This window comes from Podarcis tiliguerta (assembly GCF_965153285.1).
Source record: "Podarcis tiliguerta genome assembly, chromosome: 3".
Classification (NCBI taxonomy): domain Eukaryota; kingdom Metazoa; phylum Chordata; class Lepidosauria; order Squamata; family Lacertidae; genus Podarcis; species Podarcis tiliguerta.
In genome coordinates, this window is record NC_139536.1 from 41250856 (window position 1) to 41269626 (window position 18771).

At 44.5% G+C, this 18771-nt stretch overlaps 1 protein-coding gene across 1 annotated transcript in view; it reads left to right on the forward strand.

Annotated features, from left to right (window-relative positions):
* The first annotated feature begins 763 nt into the window (after positions 1–763).
* SRD5A2 (steroid 5 alpha-reductase 2) overlaps positions 764–18771 on the forward strand; it is a 28868-nt gene continuing 10860 nt past the window's right edge. Inside the window, exon 1 of the mRNA XM_083432261.1 lies at positions 764–1196. Coding sequence (XP_083288387.1) covers positions 865–1196 — 332 coding nt within the window. The 5' untranslated portion in view covers positions 764–864. The remainder of the gene's footprint in view (positions 1197–18771) is intronic.

The window sequence follows — 18771 nt, forward strand, 5'->3', positions numbered from 1 at the left end:
AGGCTCCCAGTGTGTGTGTGTGTAGGCGCCAAACTGGTTCTTTGACCTGGGTGAAAGAAAGCCTAGTTTCACCCCTGCTTGGAGGTTAGATTCAGCTGCCAGTTTGGTCATGGAATGGAAATGGGGAACCATTTTGCCTCAGGCCAAGGGGTGCGAACTTGAATGAAATATTGGGGGGGGGAGCAACTAAGCCCTACACTGCATCATCGATCACATGATGGGGCACATCTACACTATTTGAATAGCAATGCCCATCAACATTGGGGGGGGTGTCCCCTCAAATATTTTATTGGGGGGGGTGCAAGGGACCTCTGCCCCTAGGAGTTGGCTCTTATGCTGCAGGCCAGCCCTTGCCCACCGCTCTTTAAACAACAACAGCAGCAGCACAGGTTTAGCACCGGGCTGACAAGATCCCAGAAAGGCAGCACCGTCCGTCTGTTACGGAGAGCACGGCAACAACAAGCAACCTCGTGGCCCCACGAAGACAAGCGCGAGGGGCCATACGAGGCACTTCTGGGATCGGACAGAGGAGCGTGGAGCAACTCGTCCTGCGCGGCTTTGGTGGCTCGGACCCTTCGATCTTTTTCTCTCTGCTAGAGAGATCGCTCCTGGTTCTCCGAGGGGGCTGAGCAGAGCGAGAAGTCTATTCTCGGGGACGGAGAAAGCACACCTCGAGGAAGCGCTCTAGCCATCCCTTGCTCGCTCGCTGGCTCGCCCCTCCTCTGGCTCCCGCCTCAGCTGCGAGCAAGCCAGCCCCCACCCCACCCCTCCTCGCGAAGGGGGAGGCGGGCGCCCGGGCGGCCCTATTAATGGCGGGGCTGCCCTGCCGCGGCCGCCAGCGCCGAGCGCCCCCTCGCGAGCAGCATGCAATGCTCGCCGAGCCTGGTGAGGTCCCTCAGCTCCGTGCTGCTCTCCTTGGGGCTGCTGCACCTGTGGCTCTATAGCCACACGCCCTCCCGCTACGGCAAGCACGAGGAGGAGGAAGAGGAGCCGCCGCCGGCGCCCCCGGACAAGAGCGAGAAGAAGCCTCCGCCGAGGCGCCGCGCCCACCTGTCCGCTCGCTGCGCCTGGTTCCTGCAGGAGCTGCCCGCCTTCCTGGTGCCCGCGCTCCTGCTGGCGCTGCGCAGCCCGCCCCGCTTCGCGCCCCTGGGCTGCCGGCTCCTGGGCGGCATGTTCTGCGGCCACTACTTCCACAGGTAACTCAGGGGGAGAGGGGCGGCCGGAGAGCCCCCGTTGTCCGCGCTGCCGCCAGGCGCCTCTCTGGTCCAATGCGGCTCTCGGCTTCCCGGGATTGGCTCTCGCGACGCCGAGCGCGCCCCTTCGGCTTCCGTCTAGTTCAGTCGCGAGGGCGCCCGGCACCGAGCCGTCCCAAGTCCCAGTCGCTGGGCGCTTGCTTTGCCCGGTAAGTACGGCTGAGGTATGACAGCGCAGATCTAGCCGTGCCTGCTCAGAAGCAAAGGAACTTTCTTATTCCCAGGTAAGTGGGGCCAGGATTGCAGCCGTGGTCCCATCCCACCCATGGTGCAAATGTAAACGTTAGGATTTCGACCGCTTGCAAGCAAGGTGGATCGTAAATCGCTTATTGCGGGGGCAAAGCAGGGCAGGGCATTCCCCCTTGGTAGCTCAGCCGGTAGAGCACGAGACTCTTAATCTCAGAGTCGTGGGTTCAAGCCCCATGTTGGGCAAAAGATTCTTGCGTGGCAGGGGGTTGGATTAGATGACCCCCGTGGCCCCACAGAACTCTACAGTTCTGTGATTTTATTCAGTCCTAAGTGCCATCGTATTCAGTGAAGCTTGCTCCCTGATACACACTACCTTTGACCAAGTCCCCTGAAACTCAGTGGGACTTGAGTAGGCAGGCATAGGCTTGCGGTGGAAGACTCTGTCTGGCTTACTTCTGTCTGAGCAAACATGCACAGGATGTCCCGGCTTTCTGATCAGGCAGAAGTTGGAATGAAAACCACTTGCTTCGCAGCTTCACTCTGACACCAGAGTGTGTGGGTTTTTGTTGTCAATCTTTTATTGATGATAATTGACACACACAATTCCCCACAACCTTTAATTTTTCACCCTTCACAACTGCATATATCTGCTTGTCTTATTCTACTTCATAAATATATATACTAATGAATGTAAAGATGTTTGTTATAAGCATGGACAAATGAACAGAGTTTATTGGGAGGGCTGTGACAGGTTTGCTAGATAGGGCAGTGCAAAGTATTTAATGGACTGGGACACATTCTGTGACATAAATCTGTGTCAATGTGCAAGAGTGCTTCCGGGAAAATTTATGATGGCAAGTGCCTGCTTTCTTTTTGCCACTGCATTTTGTAGCACGCCAAACCACCCTGTAAGCAAAGTAAAATAAAACAGAGCAATTCCGGGAATGGAACTAGTTAGTGAACTTTAAACAACAGCCTTGTTCCCCTCTCCCGCCACCCCAAATCATCTTTGTAATTTAATTTTTCAGTTTCTGAAAATGTATATAACAAACAACCCTTGTATATCCCCACCCACAATAAACGTTCTGTGCATATACAATGTCAATAATACAGTCAAATATTTAACAGGCTTTTAAATAGTTTAGAGCTGATTACATCAGTTAGGTGTCTTTACTGCCCATCTTAACAGATTGTCCCAGAGTGAGTTGTGGGTAACTGGTGGTGAAGGAACAACACTGTCCTTTCCAGTGTACTGAATAAACATGTACCAAACAGTTTCAAAATTGTCTTTGGACTTTGTGTTTCTGAGTGCTCTAAGGTGCTTCATTAGTTTCTCCATAAGGGCTGTATTCCGTAATCCATCCCACCATACTTCTGGAGTTAAGTTATAAGCTGTTTTACAGTGTTGTGGTAATATATTTCTAACTTGCAGACATGAGAAAGATTAAGTTCTTAAGCAGTAAATTCTTATGGTAATCTATAAACAGATTTAATAAAGCTAACCTCAGATCAGGCTGTATCACCTGTCCTGTAATAGAAGAACATTCTTCAAAGACAGTTTTCTAAAATAATGGTATAGATTTTCATTCCCACCACATGGAATTATGAACCTAACTGTTGACATCCTCTCCAGTTTAAAAACTTGGATGAGAGCTTAATCTAGGGCATAAATAAATCAGAGATAAGATAAGAAAAGAGGCTGTTTCAATTAATTCAAATCTCCAGGGCCTGATGAACAGCATCCAAGGATACTAAAAGAACTTGCAGGTGTAATCTCAGAGCCTCTGTCTATAATCTTTGAGAATTATTAGAGAACAGGTGAAATCCCTGTGGAATGGAGGTGAGCAAATGTTTTCGCATATTCAGAAAGTATGGCAGAGGAAGATCCAGGAAACTAGACTGGTTGGCTTTACATCATCACTGTGACAAACAGTCCTATAACAGACAATTAAACCATCTGTCTGTGAGTACTTAGAAAAGGATACTAAGAGCCAGCACAGGTTTCTCAATAACAAATCATGCCAGACTAATCTCATTTCTTTATTTGATAGAATTACAAGCTTAGTGGATCAGGGGTATGCTGTGGGTGTAGTGTATCTTGGTTTCAATCAGGCTTTTGACAAAGTCTCTCATTATATTCTTGGGAGAAGCTGGCAAAATGTGGGCTAGATGATGTTACTATTAGATGAATGTGTAGCTGGTTGACTGACTGAACCCAAGACTGCTCACCAATGGTTCCTTATCATCCTGGAAAAAAGTGACAAGTGGAGTGCCACAGCGTTATGCCCTGTGCCTGGTGTTGTTCAACATCTTTATAAGTGACTTGGATGAAGGAATTGAGGGGCTTCACATCAAATTTGCAGCTGATGGCAAACTGGGAAGGGTAGCTAATACCTCAGAAGATAGAATTAGGATGCAAGATTATTTTAACAGTATGGAGAACTGGACCAAAACTAACAAAGTGAATTTTGATCCGGACAAATGTAAGGTTCTAAACTTAAGTAGGAATAATAAGACGCACAAATATAAGATGGGGACACCTGGCATGAAAGCAGTACATGTGAAAGGGTTTGAGGGATCTTAGTAAATCACAAGCTTAAAATGAGTCAACCATATGGTCAGATCATATCTGGAATACTGTGTCCAGTGCTGGGTGCCACAATTTAAGAAGGATATTTGACAAGCTGGAAGATATGAGGAGAAAGGCAAATAATGTGGTAAAAGGTTGGGAAACCAAGCCTTATGAAGAGGAGCTGGGCATGTTTCGCCTAGATAAGACAAGACTGAGAGGTGGTATGATAGCTATCTTCAAGGGCTGAAGGACTGTCACATGGGAGACAGAGCCAGCTTGTCTTCTTCTGCTCCAGAGGGCAAAAGCTGAACCAATGGATTCAAATTATAAGAAAGGAGATTCTGATTAAACATTAGGACAGACTCTCTGATGGTAAGAGAATTCACTACGTTGGAAGCTGGTGGACGTCCCTTCCAACGCTACAATTATATGATTCTTTGATTTCACAAGTATGTAGTGCCAGCTGCGAATTGTTTTAAAACCGGTTTCCTGCGTGTGCCAAGTTGATCGGGCCTCATATATGTGGGAATTTTTATTTGCCAAAGGGAATGCAAAGATACCAGGATGGATACCCAGATCACAACCTGAAGTTATAGAAGCTGTGATATATTGCTAGTAGCAATGTTCTTAACTTTCAACATAATAATAATAATAATAATAATAATAATAATAATAATACAGATTGCTCCCTCAGTTGCCACATGAAAGTACTTGGGCTCATGTTCGCATCTTTGTGAACATAAGTGTGCACAGAACAATTTATTAAACTGTTTAACGTAACAGGTACATATGGACTTGCCTTAAAGGCAGGGGCATGTTAGTTCTTGCCCTCCCAGACTTCTCTGAGATCTTGTAGCTTAGCCAGCATTCTTTGATCCAATAGAAGGAATTTATACAGTATGTAGCTAGTTTAAGATGTTGCTCTGTTGTCATTCTATGCTGCAGACTAGCTTAGCCAGGTGCCTTAGATTTGAGTCTAATGCACTAGACAATTTTTCTTGGATTACCGTAAGCCACAAAACCCTCCAGACATTTTGCCAAATTTAAAAAATCTGCCTGGGCAGAAATTTCAGTCCTGAAAAAGAGGATGTTTCTGGGGGGAAGGAGGACCATATTACAACCAGACCTGAAAAAGTGGGTGTGTCCTGGAAAAAGAGGACATATGGCAACCCTAGCTATGCGGTCACTACAGCTCGAACTATTTCTTAATCAAAGTTCATAATTCCACTCTACAAAGCTCACAACTTATGTTTTCAATCCAACTGGGTTAAACACAACTCTACTTAACTTTTAAAAAGATAGAGTAGAATAAACAAGTTTGATACAAGTTTTAAAAGCTTGCACATGAATATACCATATGCATAAATGTCTCGAACAAACAGTAGTCTCCTAGGTTGCCAAACACACAAGTTAGCCCTAGTGCTTCTGCTTATTAGGGCTGCCAACTTACCGAAACCATGTTTATCGCTACAAGATGCATTTTAATCATGGCAGGGGCAGAAGATCTAGAGCCTGGTATGAAAGATATTGGGGCTCAAGATGCTGGACAATCCCTATACAACATCCCTGTCAGCAGGCAATAGGTTTAAACCTGGGACCAAACTACATGTTGCTTGGGAGAGCCATGATTGGATCTCTTGACATTTGTATTTTTTTAAAAAAATAAATAGCCACACTGGACTCCAAATGCAATCAGTCTAGCAGTGATTCAAGGGGACTTGCTCCCATGGAATTGTGCATTGGATTGCAGCTTTCGGCTGTGATTAATAGAGATTGCTTTCAGGGAATTGTGTTTAAGACTTAGAATGCACCAATAAATCTGACATTACAATTCATGTTAAGATTGGCTTTGAAAGAACAAGCAAAAGTAGAACCTTTAATGTGTGTGTTAAAGGCACTCTCTAAATGTCATGTTAAATGTGATTTCATTAAAAAGTATTTAAGGGTGGTTTTAATCTTGTTATCAACACTTTAATGTTGGCAAGGATAAAATGAAAGTATACTCCTAATTAGACTTTTTATTACATTAAGCTATGTAATAATATGACATTTGAGTTTGGCTTCTTGAGATTAAAGCGATGGGTCTGGCAGATCCTTTAAGTGGGGTGAAATTAATAAAGTTGTGTAGAAGACAAACTTAAATTGGCTAGTGTGAAAAAGAGACAAAAAATTATTAACACAGGGCCAAGGAATGCTATAATAATAGTATATTTATTATTTGTACCCCGCCCATCTGGCTGGTTTCCCCAGCCACCTTGGGCGGCTTCTAGCAGAATACTAAAATACAATGATTCATCAAATATTAAAAACTTCCCTAAACAGGGCTGCCTTCAGATGTTTTCTAAAAGTCTGATAGTTGTTTATTTCCTTGACATCTGATGGAAGGGCATTCTACAGGGTGGGCACCACTGTGCCCTCTGCCTGGTTCCTTAAATGGGAAATGCTAATGGGAAATGGACTGAGATGTTTTTTGGCAGTATTGGTAACAAACCTGATGCAACGTGATCTGGTTTTAAACAGGCTGCTTCTTTGACAGCTGGCTGCTTTTGAGTGACTGCCAAAGGGTAGCTCCATTGTGCGCAAACATGGCCTTTGGGTCACAGAAGATGAAGGGGTGGCTGTTAAGTTGTGGGCGAACATATCAGACGACACAGTGATTCTTCAAACAGCTCTTGTTTATTCAAAGGCCAGAACAGAACTGAACTGAGGAGCTCAGTCAGCCTGCTTATATAGAGCTCCAGAACAACGTGACTGTAGCAACTTTCTAAAACTATCCAATCACTGAACGTCACTTTCGATCCTTCATTTGCATACAAACTATCCAATCACTGAACGTCACTTTCGATCCTTCATTTGCATAACTATCTACAGTATCCCCCTGCTGGCCCAGGGTGAGAACTTCAGTACATAACAGTGGCATTGTGATGACAAGCTCCTCCCCTAGCCTATGTGCTCATGGTCAACTGAGTATTAAAAATAAAGCCAAAAGAAGGGATTTCAGAACAACCGTCACTCTCTTCAAGCATTGAGGAAGCTGTCAAAATCAAATGCAGGGGGGGGGGGCAAGAATGAGTACTCCAACTCTGCTGCTTCCACTAGAGGGTGCTTGCATTCCTTGCATGGTTTTCCAGAGTTCTGCAAGATGTATGAAGCCCACAGACGTTTCCCCATGGCACTGTATTAAAACAGGTCTATTAAAAGCTGGTTTTCAGCGCCCCTCTGAGCAAAACATTTTGCCTCCTCCCTTCAGTCCTCAGTGGAAGAAAAACATATAAGCGGGCAGCATCAACAAGCAAGAGAACCCTGTGGTGTGGGCCAAAAAGAAGAATACATGGTTAGGAGGTCATTGGTTCAAATGCACATGGGTGGTTTTCTTGTCCTTTTAGAGCTGCTGTTACTAAATCGGTGTGCTAATACAAGCACAGCCAGATTTCTTCACAAAACATTCCTCTAACATCTCTGCTTGTGATAAAACCACGTCATCACAATTTTTTTTGGCATGTCTGCTGTGGAAGCGGTTGGTACAATCCTTCCTAAGCAGTTCCAGTTGGGTGCAGTGAAATCTTACAATATGGCATTTGGAGATTTCCATTTCCTGTGCTTTCGAGTAAATTACCTTTTCTGCCGGGGGGGGGGGGGGTTTCAGTGCTGTTGTAATTATAAGTCTGGGTTTGGTAAGAAAGCCATCAATTACGAAGAGACAGCATTATAACAGAAGCAGGATGAACCAAGTGCACTGTAGATTAGAAGGTCAGCAAGCCGACACTCGTCTGCTTCTTTGCTTTGACTCTGCTGGGACTGGTACACATCCTGTAGCATTAAACTTCCTGTCCATGGAAGCTCATCACGCTCCCAGTTTGGCGCCTCCATGCTAGGCTGGTACAAGTCTCCAACAGTGCGCATTGCCCTGAAACAACCTGCGCATGCCTAGCAGAAGAGTGAGAGCAGCACAAACATGGGCTAAGCATGGCATGTTGAGGATCAAAAGCTGAGCCTACCCATGTTTACTCAGGAAGACTGAGATTCCCTTGCACTTACTGCTCCCCATTGAGTGTGCATAGGAGTCCTACTGTAGGACCTGAAAATAGGGAATTTTAAATGTGGTTTTGCAGCAGCAACTGTGATGGAGAACCATGAGCAAGCTCACTTACACTGCTTGTGCATATATTTAAGATTTGCACTACAGTGTCTCCTATGGCACGCTGGTATAAAGTGTAATTTCAGGGCTATCTGATCTTCTGTACAGAGAGCAAACATCCACTGGTATGGACAACTGTTTACAGCTTGCCTGTGATCAAAATTTCCGTCAGATACTAAATAAGATTTGGAAAGAAACTCTTGCTTGATGGAACTAGTATGGAAACAACAGTTTATAGCCAAAAATAATTATTTAACATCTCATGATTTAAGATTTTATCAAGCTGCAAAATGAAATCAAGAATCTGTCATTTCCCCTCCTATTTGCAGAGGAGAGGATGGGAATGTGACCGCAATAATATACTGACTTATAGGAGCAGAAGCCAAAAGACAAGTTAATTAAAAAAAGTTTTTACATTGCTTCTTTAAAAAACCATTTCAGTCCCACATTCTTTTTTCTTTTTCTTTTTTGCAGCTAGGGGTAGTAACCACAAACGTTCACCAAATTCCTTGTGCTTCCCTTATTCATTTAATGTATGCACAGGCCTGTTACAAAAAAGTAATTACGCTTTTTGCTACATGGAGGATTAAACTTGACTTGCATATAATAATGACATTTATATTCCATTTTTAACACAGCAAACAGTGTGTTTTTGTTCTTCCCACAGTTAAGCTTGCACAATAAATCTTGGAACTTTCTGCTCCATTAAAGCACCTAACTTTTTGAAGCTTGTGGTCTGGCTAAGTCATTCTGGCACATTTTCATTATTTTGGCAGATATATATGACAAACAGTATAGCAAGAGGAACAAACTGATCTGTCTTCATAAAATGTCAAATGGCTATTTTCTAGAAGAATGGCAAGGGATGTTTTGTTGAAACATAGATCCATTGCATTTAGTATGCACCATCCATTTGAAGCACTATTAAATCATAAACCAACAACATCTTGCAGAAGTTTGTTTGGCAAAGGGAAGTACCTGGAAAGATGGTCAAAGGATCATTTATGTGGAAATTTCCTATGCCTGTTAGAATACCGGTAATTTGCATAGAGCAGTTTGCATCTGCACTTTTCCCAGTTTGCATTGGAACATTTTCTGAGGCCCTAGAACAGGGGTGCGGAACTGACCGCTGGGTTTCCTCCCCCTTGGCAGACAGTTGTAATAGGTGGATTGACCAACCTGTAAATCACTTGACAGAACAATGATATCAGGTGACCCGATCCGCCCACCCCTTTGAAGCAAGGCACACTGTGCCAGAAAGGAAAACCCAAGCCCAGTCAAGTGGGGCTTGAAGGTACCACTGATCAGCTGCTGTGCTGACTTCAAGCTGTGCTTTTCTGGCAGTTCTCTGTAGCTGATCTGTGGTAACTTCCAGCCCTGCTTGACTCAGCTTGGATGCTCCAATGTGGCATACTGTGCAATAAAGGACAAATGGGTCAGCATGTTACGTTTGACAATTGCCAGAATGAGAGGGGCAGTTAAAATCTAACTTTAAGATATATGCTTTAATAAATAGTATTGTATTATCTGACTTAAAAGCAAAATTATAAATCTTAGTGTTCTGCTGGCTGTAAAGTTCTGTATTAACAGAAGAGTCTGCATGCTTGTGACACTAAGTGAAAAAAGGCCACCATTTTATGCTTGTATGCATGTATGGCCTGGAAAATGAGCAGGAATAAGAAACACTAGGTGGCACCATAATCCTTTCTACTCCCTCAACAGAGCTAGGAGTTCGAGTAGGTTCCTATGGGGAGAGGCAGTCTGCCATTTTCTTAGATAAAATCTCTTTATTTAATGGCAGGTGGGGAACCTTTGGCTCTCCAAATCAACCCCAACCAGCATGTCCAATGGCCAGGGATGATGGGAGTTGTAGTTTAACAGCACTTGGATGACCAGAGATCCCCCCTCACCTAATTTAATGGGAATACCCTCAGTTGACTTTCTAATGTAAATTTATCACATACATGCATGTTTAATAATAACTTAAGTATAGTCACTAGATAATTTTTCATTTGCTAGTAAAATGGTGTTTATTGCTATCATCTCATAAATACTCTGTGTACTGTAGGACTGAATTGGCAGTCATATTTTCTATTACGTATGCTGCCTCCTGAGTGTACTTGAATGGTGGAGGGGGGGAAATGGTACATTGGTGTTTTTGCTGTTATCTTTGGAAGCATTTGGTGCTTCCTTTGCCCATGGAGTTCTTTCATAATTGCCTAAGACTTGGCTCTCAGCTCCAATTCATAAATGGGGTAAAACAGCATGTACTTGGTTGATTCACCGCTTAATATGCACAATAAGATAAAAGCTACATTTGCGGCATCACAGCATGAACTCTTTGCAGGTTTTAATGAGATTGTTTATCTAATTGGCTTCCTCTAGGACAGGTTGGTGTTATGAGTTTGGCCTGTTATGACTTGTGGGTGAGTCTGTAAGAATGGGTTTGCCTGCAATATCGCCCGATTTAGGTCAGGGAGTGAAACACATGTTGGTGACTCCTGTTTTATTATTTTCAGTTTGAATTGTGAGGGGCATCAGAAAGGAAGTGCTGACAGATGGCTGAAGGAGGAGTACATTGGAGTTAGAGATGTGAAGGCCTTGGTGGGGGGACTGAAAAATTTGGGGGTAGGGAGAGATTCCACCCCCCCCCCCCATTTTCTCTGAAGGCTTTCTTTCTTCGTTTCTTTATGAAAAATTGGGGGGAAATGATTTTTCATTATTAAATATTTTCTTTTAGAATGATGAACAAAATGTTTGTGTTCATATATCCCTCCCCCCCCCCCTCTCTATATATACGTATATTTCTCGCAGTGTGTAACAGGGATACTTTTACATGAGGTTATGTACAGTATCATATCTTTACAATTCCAATATACTGAGGAGAAGCAAGTCCTGAGCTGTTGACTGAGAATACAGCTCTCAAATGCAAGAACAAGATGCATTTCCACCTCTTGGGTGGCACTACCATCGATTGATCACCACAATTCTTCCATCTCTTTTGACAAAGTTGCAACTCTCCACGGTTGCCAAAAATGCAGCAAAAAATAAAAAGGAAATCCAATCACGGGTCCCCAGCATAATTTGATGCTCAGAAAAGGAGTGGAGCAGCAAAGCTGGCTATAAAGCTGCCCAGCTGGTGCCTCGCACTTGCTGATGCAACATCTCCTGTTATTCAGCTCATTGTGGCTCTGTAGCTGGACAGCTCCCTTGCTATTCTGAAAGCCTTGCTTCTTATTCTGGTGGACAGCTCCTTAGCCTTGCTGGTAAAGTAAGAATCTGATCCATATGGTGTTGGCGATGTGAATGGGACAAAAAACCGAAGAGCTCATAACCTTAGTGAAGAGATACACGCCGTAGCAGATTTGTCCATCTGTTAAAGAATGTAAGCTTTCCAAGAAGCAACATGCTTCATTTGTGTAGGACTTAGTTTGGCAGGGTTGAGAAGGAGCTGGGCAGCCAGCCAGGTGGAGCAATGGTGGCAACCAATGGATGCTGCTTTCTGCCACAGCCTTGGCTAGATTACAGACTGGCCACACATAGGCTCCTAGAGAAGAGCATACTTCAGACTCATTTGAACAAAGCCCAAACCTGCATGAACCGTGTTCTGCTGCTTTTTTCACTGCTCCCAGTGTCAGAGCCAATCCTCACATTAGGTGAGAGACCTATGGTGGGACCTCCCAATGTTTTAAGTGCTTGCTTTGAAGCAGCAGTGGGGGCTGGTGCCCATTGGAACTGGTAGGGCAGAAGGCAGGGAGACCAACAGTAAGGTTGAGCCAGAACCAGTGGCGTAGCGTGGGTTGTCAGCACCCGGGGCAAGGCAAGTAATTTGCGCCCCCCCCCCCGCTGCACTGTCCCTCCCCCAGATAGTCCCTCGCTCTCTCTCCGCACTGCACCGCACGCCTGGCACCCTCCCCTCCACGGTGGGCGGCGACCTGGCGGCTCGGATCGGATTCGCACAGCCAGCACTGCAGTGAGAGAGAGTGAGTGAGCCAGGTAGGGGCAGAGAGCTGCGAGTGTGAGCGCCCCCCCCAGATGTTGCGGCTGGTGCGGCCGCCCCCCCTGCACCCCCCACGCTACGCCACTGGCCAGAACCAATGACAAGTAGAGCTAATGAATGCTAGTTATCTCTCCATCTTCCTCCCTACGGGGCAGCAGTGAGACTAAGGAGGAGTTAGCTGATGGGGAATGCCAGACCCTGGACCAGCTGCCAGTAAGAAGGCAGGCAAGTGGGGGCTGGCTGAGGGTAGACTGAGGATGGTGGAGCAGAGCTCCATTTGTCCTTGTGGACTAGCCCCACTGAGTGGGGAGCTCTAGCTTTTAAAGGAAGAGCACTGCTGGGAAAGTTTGGTTTTGTTGCTTCAGCACTAACAGCAACTAGGTGGGCAGCATTTAGATCACAGAAAGCTGTGTGGAAGAAAGGGTTAGACATCCTCCACTCAAATACCACTAGTCAGGTCAAAGTTGAAACTCCCCATGATTTGATTTGAAAGCAAAAAATAAAAAGGAAGCCCAATCAGCATAGTGTGCAGTTTGGCTCTCAGTGTGATGACAGTTCGAAGGTCCGTCCTTAACCTGAAACTGTTCTTAACCTGAAGCACCACTTTAGCTAATGGGGGCCTCCTGCTGCTGCTGCTGCGCCGCCAGAGCACGATTTCTGTTCTCATCCTGAAGCAAAGTTCTTAACCCGAGGTACTATTTCTGGGTTAGCGGAGTCTGTAACCTGAAGTGACTGTAACCTGAAGCGTCTGTAACCTGAGGTACCACTGTACACCACTTGGTTGTAAGAAGAACCTCAAAGCCAGTTACAAGAAGATAAAACAATAAAGTAAAAAAATAAATACAACTGTACTTTAAAACATATACAAGTTAAAATGCTAAAACAGATTGAAATTACCTGCTCAATAGCAGTTTTAGCAGTAGGCTCTCCGAGATCAAATGTTTTCTTCATCAACATGGAAAGATTCCGGTTCTAACCTTAAACATGTGCCTTGTGCTTAACTACAACAGATGGAACAACATTGCCAATACAAGTACATACTATTTAACCTTCCTTGCCAATCTGCCTTTCTTTTACCCATATGTCATTAGGCATTCAGGTTGCCAGTTGCCCTAACAGCTTGAGAGTGTTCATGGACCAGTGGCTGCTTACCTGTATGTCTGTGCAGCAAAGACATGGGAATAAAGTCACATGCCACCTTGTCTTCAAAGCTTTCCTGTATTGAAATGTAAATAGAGGCAATAAAGTTCCAACAACATATAGAATTCTCCACACCTCCCCATCCATGCTGGCTGGGAGTTTGTTAAGAGGGAGATAGTAAAAGCACAACTTCAGGCAATACCAATGAGACGGAAACATGGAAGTTGCCTAAAGAAGCCAGGGTGGCTATCTAAAGAACTTTTAACTGAGTTAAGATTAAAAAAGGGTGTGTACAAAAAATGGAAAAGGGGGGAAACCACCAAAGAGGAATTCAAACAAATAGCCAGCACGTGTAGACACAAAGTCAGAAAAGCTAAAGCACAGAATGAACTCAGGCTTGCTAGAGAGGTTAAAAGCAACAAAAAAGGCTTTTATGGGTATGTTCGTAGCAAAAGGAAGAACAAAGAAACAGTGGGGTCACTCAGAGGAGAAGATGGTGAAATGCAAACACAGAAGATGGGACACAGAAAGGGCTGAACTCCTCAATGCCTTCTTTGCCTCAGTCTTCTCCGATAAAGAAAACAATGCCCGACCTGAATAATTTGGAGCAAATGATTCAGCAGAGGAAACACAGCCCAGAATAACTAAGGAGATAGTACATGAATACTTGGCTAGTTTAGATGTATTCAAGTCTCCAGGGCCAGATGAATTGCATCCAAGAGTATTAAAAGAACTGGCAGATGTGATCTCAGAACCACTGGCAGTCATCTTTGAGAATTCCTGGAGAACAGGCGAAGTCCCGGCAGACTGGAGGAGGGCAAATGTTGTCCCTATTTTCAAAAAGGGGAAAAGAGAGGACCCAAATAATTACCGCCCAGTCAGTCTGACATCAATACCAGGGAAGATTCTGGAGCAGATCATTAAGCAAACAGTCTGTGAGCACCTAGAAAGGAATGCTGTGATCACCAATAGTCAGCATGGATTTCTGAAAAATAAGTCCTGTCAGACTAACCTGATCTCGTTTTTTGACAGAATTACAAGCCTGGTAGATGAAGGGAACGCAGTGGATGTAGCCTACCTTGATTTCAGCAAGGCATTTGACAAGGTGCCCCATGATATTCTTGTAAAGAAGCTGGTAAAATGCGGTCTTGACTATGCTACCACTCAGTGGATTTGTAACTGGCTGACTGACCGAACCCAAAGGGTGCTCATCAATGGTTCCTCTTCATCCTGGAGAAGAGTGACTAGTGGGGTGCCACAGGGTTCTGTCTTGGGCCCGGTCTTATTCAACATCTTTATCAACGACTTGGATGATGGACTCAAGGGCATCCTGATCAAATTTGCAGATGACACCAAACTGGGAGGGTGGCTAACACCCCAGAGGACAGGATCACACTTCAAAACGACCTTGACAGATTAGAGAACTGGGCCAAAACAAACAAGATGAATTTTAACAGGGAGAAATGTAAAGTATTGCACTTGGGCAAAAAAAATGAGAGGCACAAATACAAGATGGGTGACACCTGGCTTGAGAGCAGTACATGTGAAAAGGATCTAGGAGTCTTGGTTGACCACAAACTTGACATGAGCCAACAGTGTGACACGGCAGCTAAAAAAGCCAATGCAATTCTGGGCTGCATCAATAGGAGTATAGCATCTAGATCAAGGGAAGTAATAGTGCCACTGTATTCTGCTCTGGTCAGACCTTACCTGGATTACTGTGTCCAGTTCTGGGCACCACAGTTCAAGAAGGACACTGACAAACTGGAACGTGTCCAGAGGAGGGCAACCAAAATGGTCAAAGGCCTGGAAACGATGCCTTATGAAGAACGGCTAAGGGAGCTGGGCATGTTTAGCCTGGAGAAGAGGAAGTTAAGGGGTGATATGATAGCCATGTTCAAATATATAAAAGGATGTCACATAGAGGAGGGAGAAAGGTTGTTTTCTGCTGCTCCAGAGAAGCGGACACGGAGCAATGGATCCAAACTACAAGAAAGAAGATTCCACCTAAACATTAGGAAGAACTTCCTGACAGTAAGAGCTGTTCGACAGTGGAATTTGCTGCCAAGGAGTGTGGTGGAGTCTCCTTCTTTGGAGGTCTTTAAGCAGAGGCTTGACAACCATATGTCAGGAGTGCTCTGATGGTGTTTCCTGCTTGGCAGGGGGTTGGACTCGATGGCCCTTGTGGTCTCTTCCAACTCTATGATTCTATGATTCAGTTCTGACCTAATTTGCAGGTTGTCAGGGGAATTCAGATAGTTTTCTGACGTCTGTGGTCTTTTCATCTCCTGGCACTTTGTCAACACAAAATAGAGAAGCATGTTGAGGATTTTAAACTCCTGACATTTTTAAAGGCATTTTATTATGCAGTGCAGTGGTAGAGAACATTTGGGCATCCAGGTGTTGCTGAACCACAACTCCCATCAGTCCCAGCAAGCATAGCCAATGACTAGGGGTGATGAGTGTTGTAGCTGAGCAACATCTGAAAGGCTGATGGGTCCCTACACCTGATGTTGAGTCTCCAAATTTAAGTGCTCATGTATTAGATGCTGATAAGCACCAGCTTCCTTAATTGGACTGTGCTTGATTAGATGTTCAGATTACAATGACATTGCATTATGGAAGCATTAGTTTACTGAACTTCTGAAAAAATATGAGTTGGCTTTATATATCATTTGCTCAAGAGTCATAGGATTATTTGATATGCATGTGTACAGATCAGCACATTTTTAAGTAGCAGTTTAGCCACTACAGTAGCTGGAGTATTAAATTGCAACCACTTCCTCTTTCACGACAAGGGGTTTTTTTTGTAGAGAGTTGCAACCTAATTTAAAAGACAAATCTTACTGTGCAATTTTATGCATGCTTACTGAGAAGTATGTCTCCCTGAGGTCATTGGGGCTTATTCCCAAGTAAGTAGATATTGATTTGCATTGCAACCTTGATAAATTAATCATGACTTCAAATAGTACCGCCACATGTCTACTTAGAAATAAGTTCAATTGATTTCACAGGTAAATGGATGTATGATTACATCCTTTGGCACTTAATCTGATGGTTAAATTTTGCAGCATTTCTTAAAGCAAGAATTATACTTTGATGTCTTTAGATTGTTTGCAGCTGGATCCTAGAAGGTACCATCTTAAAAGAGGCATCCCCCCCAATGTGAGATGAAAGTCAGAATGGCTCTTAAGATGGTGCTTGCCATCTCAAGTGTTTTATTAGTTTAACATATATATCAGCCTCTGCCAACCTGGTGCCCTCTATATGTTGCAGGACTACAACTTCCATCTGCCCCAGCCAGCAGAGAGAAGGCTGATATTTATTTATTTTATTTTATTTTATTATTTTATTTTATTTTATTTTATTTTATTTTATTTTATTTTATTTTATTTATAAATATATTTCTAGATCACTATTCATTACAAAATGTCAGAGTGGGTTACAACAATCATATGTAACACAATACAATAAAACCATATGAAAATTTTAAAATCAGAGATCAAATATTACAGAAGGGTATTTCTTAATTGCCAGCATAAATTGGCAGCATAGAAAGGTCTTCAAAAGGTGCTATATATATGCTATATTTTATGTGTGTGTCACCCAATAAATTGAGGTTACTTTTAAAATCAGTTATATTTAAAAGTTGCAGCCTTAATTTCTCAGTGTGTTTTGGTAAGTGCTGTGGTTTTGTTTGTTCTCATTGGTCATATCCATATCATAAAAAAGACTTGTTTTGTTTATAAAGTCTGTAAAGCACCATATATGCTGCATTCATTATTATTAATCATCATCATCATCATCATCTCACTATCAAAATGAAAGGCCTTCTTTTTTCATTTCTGCTTACAGTACAGTAACACTCCAGAGAATACAACGATCCCTCTCCTGGAATAGGAAAGGAAGGTGGTGGCTAGATTGCCTCCATTTCCCCAATATTCCCCAATGTTCCTCATGGGACACTGCACAGGGTATATGTTGGCCAAGGTCCCCTACAAACTGTGAAAGATGATAGGGAGAGGAGCTATTGGAGAGGCTACTGAGCAAATGAGGCTGTGGAATGTGGGCACAGAGCAGCCCTTTCTCCAGTTTCAGTAGACCATGTTCTGGCACAAATGAGCTACCAGGATATCATTAAAACCAACTCCAGATATGCTCGCTCCACCCTGAAGTAGTGATGTGTCAGGAGATGCCTGTGCTTAAATGTGGAGGGCTGAGACAGCTGATAATGCTCTGCAAGGTGAGTTACTAGTTGCATCTTCATCTTCTGCCTATGCCATTTAGTACCCCCTCAGGCCTTGGACTGACTCTACACCTCCCACCCCAAACTGGTCTTTCCTGCCCAGGGGGATCCAATTACTATAAGCTGGCTTCCTGTGCCCATTAAGCCTTTCTCAAGCAACAGAGTCCTTGGTGTTCTACTTGGTTGGTCTCTGGTTCTGGGTTTGGTTCTGATTTATCTTTCAGTCTTGCTCTTAGGCTCGACCTGCAAGCTTTGTCCTATTGGTCTTGGCTGACCTCAGACTGCCGCCCGCCACCCAGCCTTGATATGATGTGACAGCCTCTGCTAAAGCTAGCAAATTCCACATTAATTAAACCTCAAAAGCTGACATTGAAGCCTGCGCAAGGGATTTCATTGACATTTGTCTAGCTTGGCTGAAAGTTATTCCTGAGATTGTGAGGTAGCCGAGGACAGTCCTTGCCTCTGTGCCATGCTAGATCTGAGGCAGTCAGAAGTAAACATGGCCAGAATGGAAGTGAGGAGTCTGAAGATGCGGACTCTGCCTCTGCTTGTGTATAAGGTGATGAGATGGCTGTGAAGCAGAGAGGCAAGCAACAAACGCAGCAGCAACAACCAGTGGCGTAGCGTGGGTTTTCAGCACCCGGGGCAAGGCAAGTAATTTGCGCCCCCTAACCCAGGGCAAGGCAAGTAATTTGCGCCCCCCCCGCTGCACTGTCCCTCCCCCAGATAGTCCCTCGCTCTCTCTCCGCTCCGCTCCGCACCGCACCGCACCGCACCGCACGCCTGGCACCCTCCCCTCCACAGTGGGCGGCGACCTGGCGGCTCGGATCGGATTCGCACAGCCAGCACTGCAGTGAGAGAGAGTGAGTGAGCCAGGTAGGGGCAGAGAGCTGCGAGTGCGAGCGCCCCCCCCAGATGTTGCGCCCGGTGCGGCTGGCCCCCCCTGCACCCCCCACGCTACGCCACTGGCAACAACCAACAGAAGTTTGTGAGGGAACCTTGCCATAACCTGAGAGGCAGCATGGAAAGCAGAGAAAATACAGGCATGAAAGTGGGAACAGCTAAAATAGAGGACTGTTAAATGGAGGAACTACAGAGCTCCAAGCACTGGCAATACCTGGGTGTGTGTGGAAAAGTGCCTATAGAAACTTTATGTGGTGATTACAGCTGCAGAGTTAAGCCTCACGGGAACCTTATGATGAAAAGAGCCACAGACTTCCTTGGGGAAAGAAT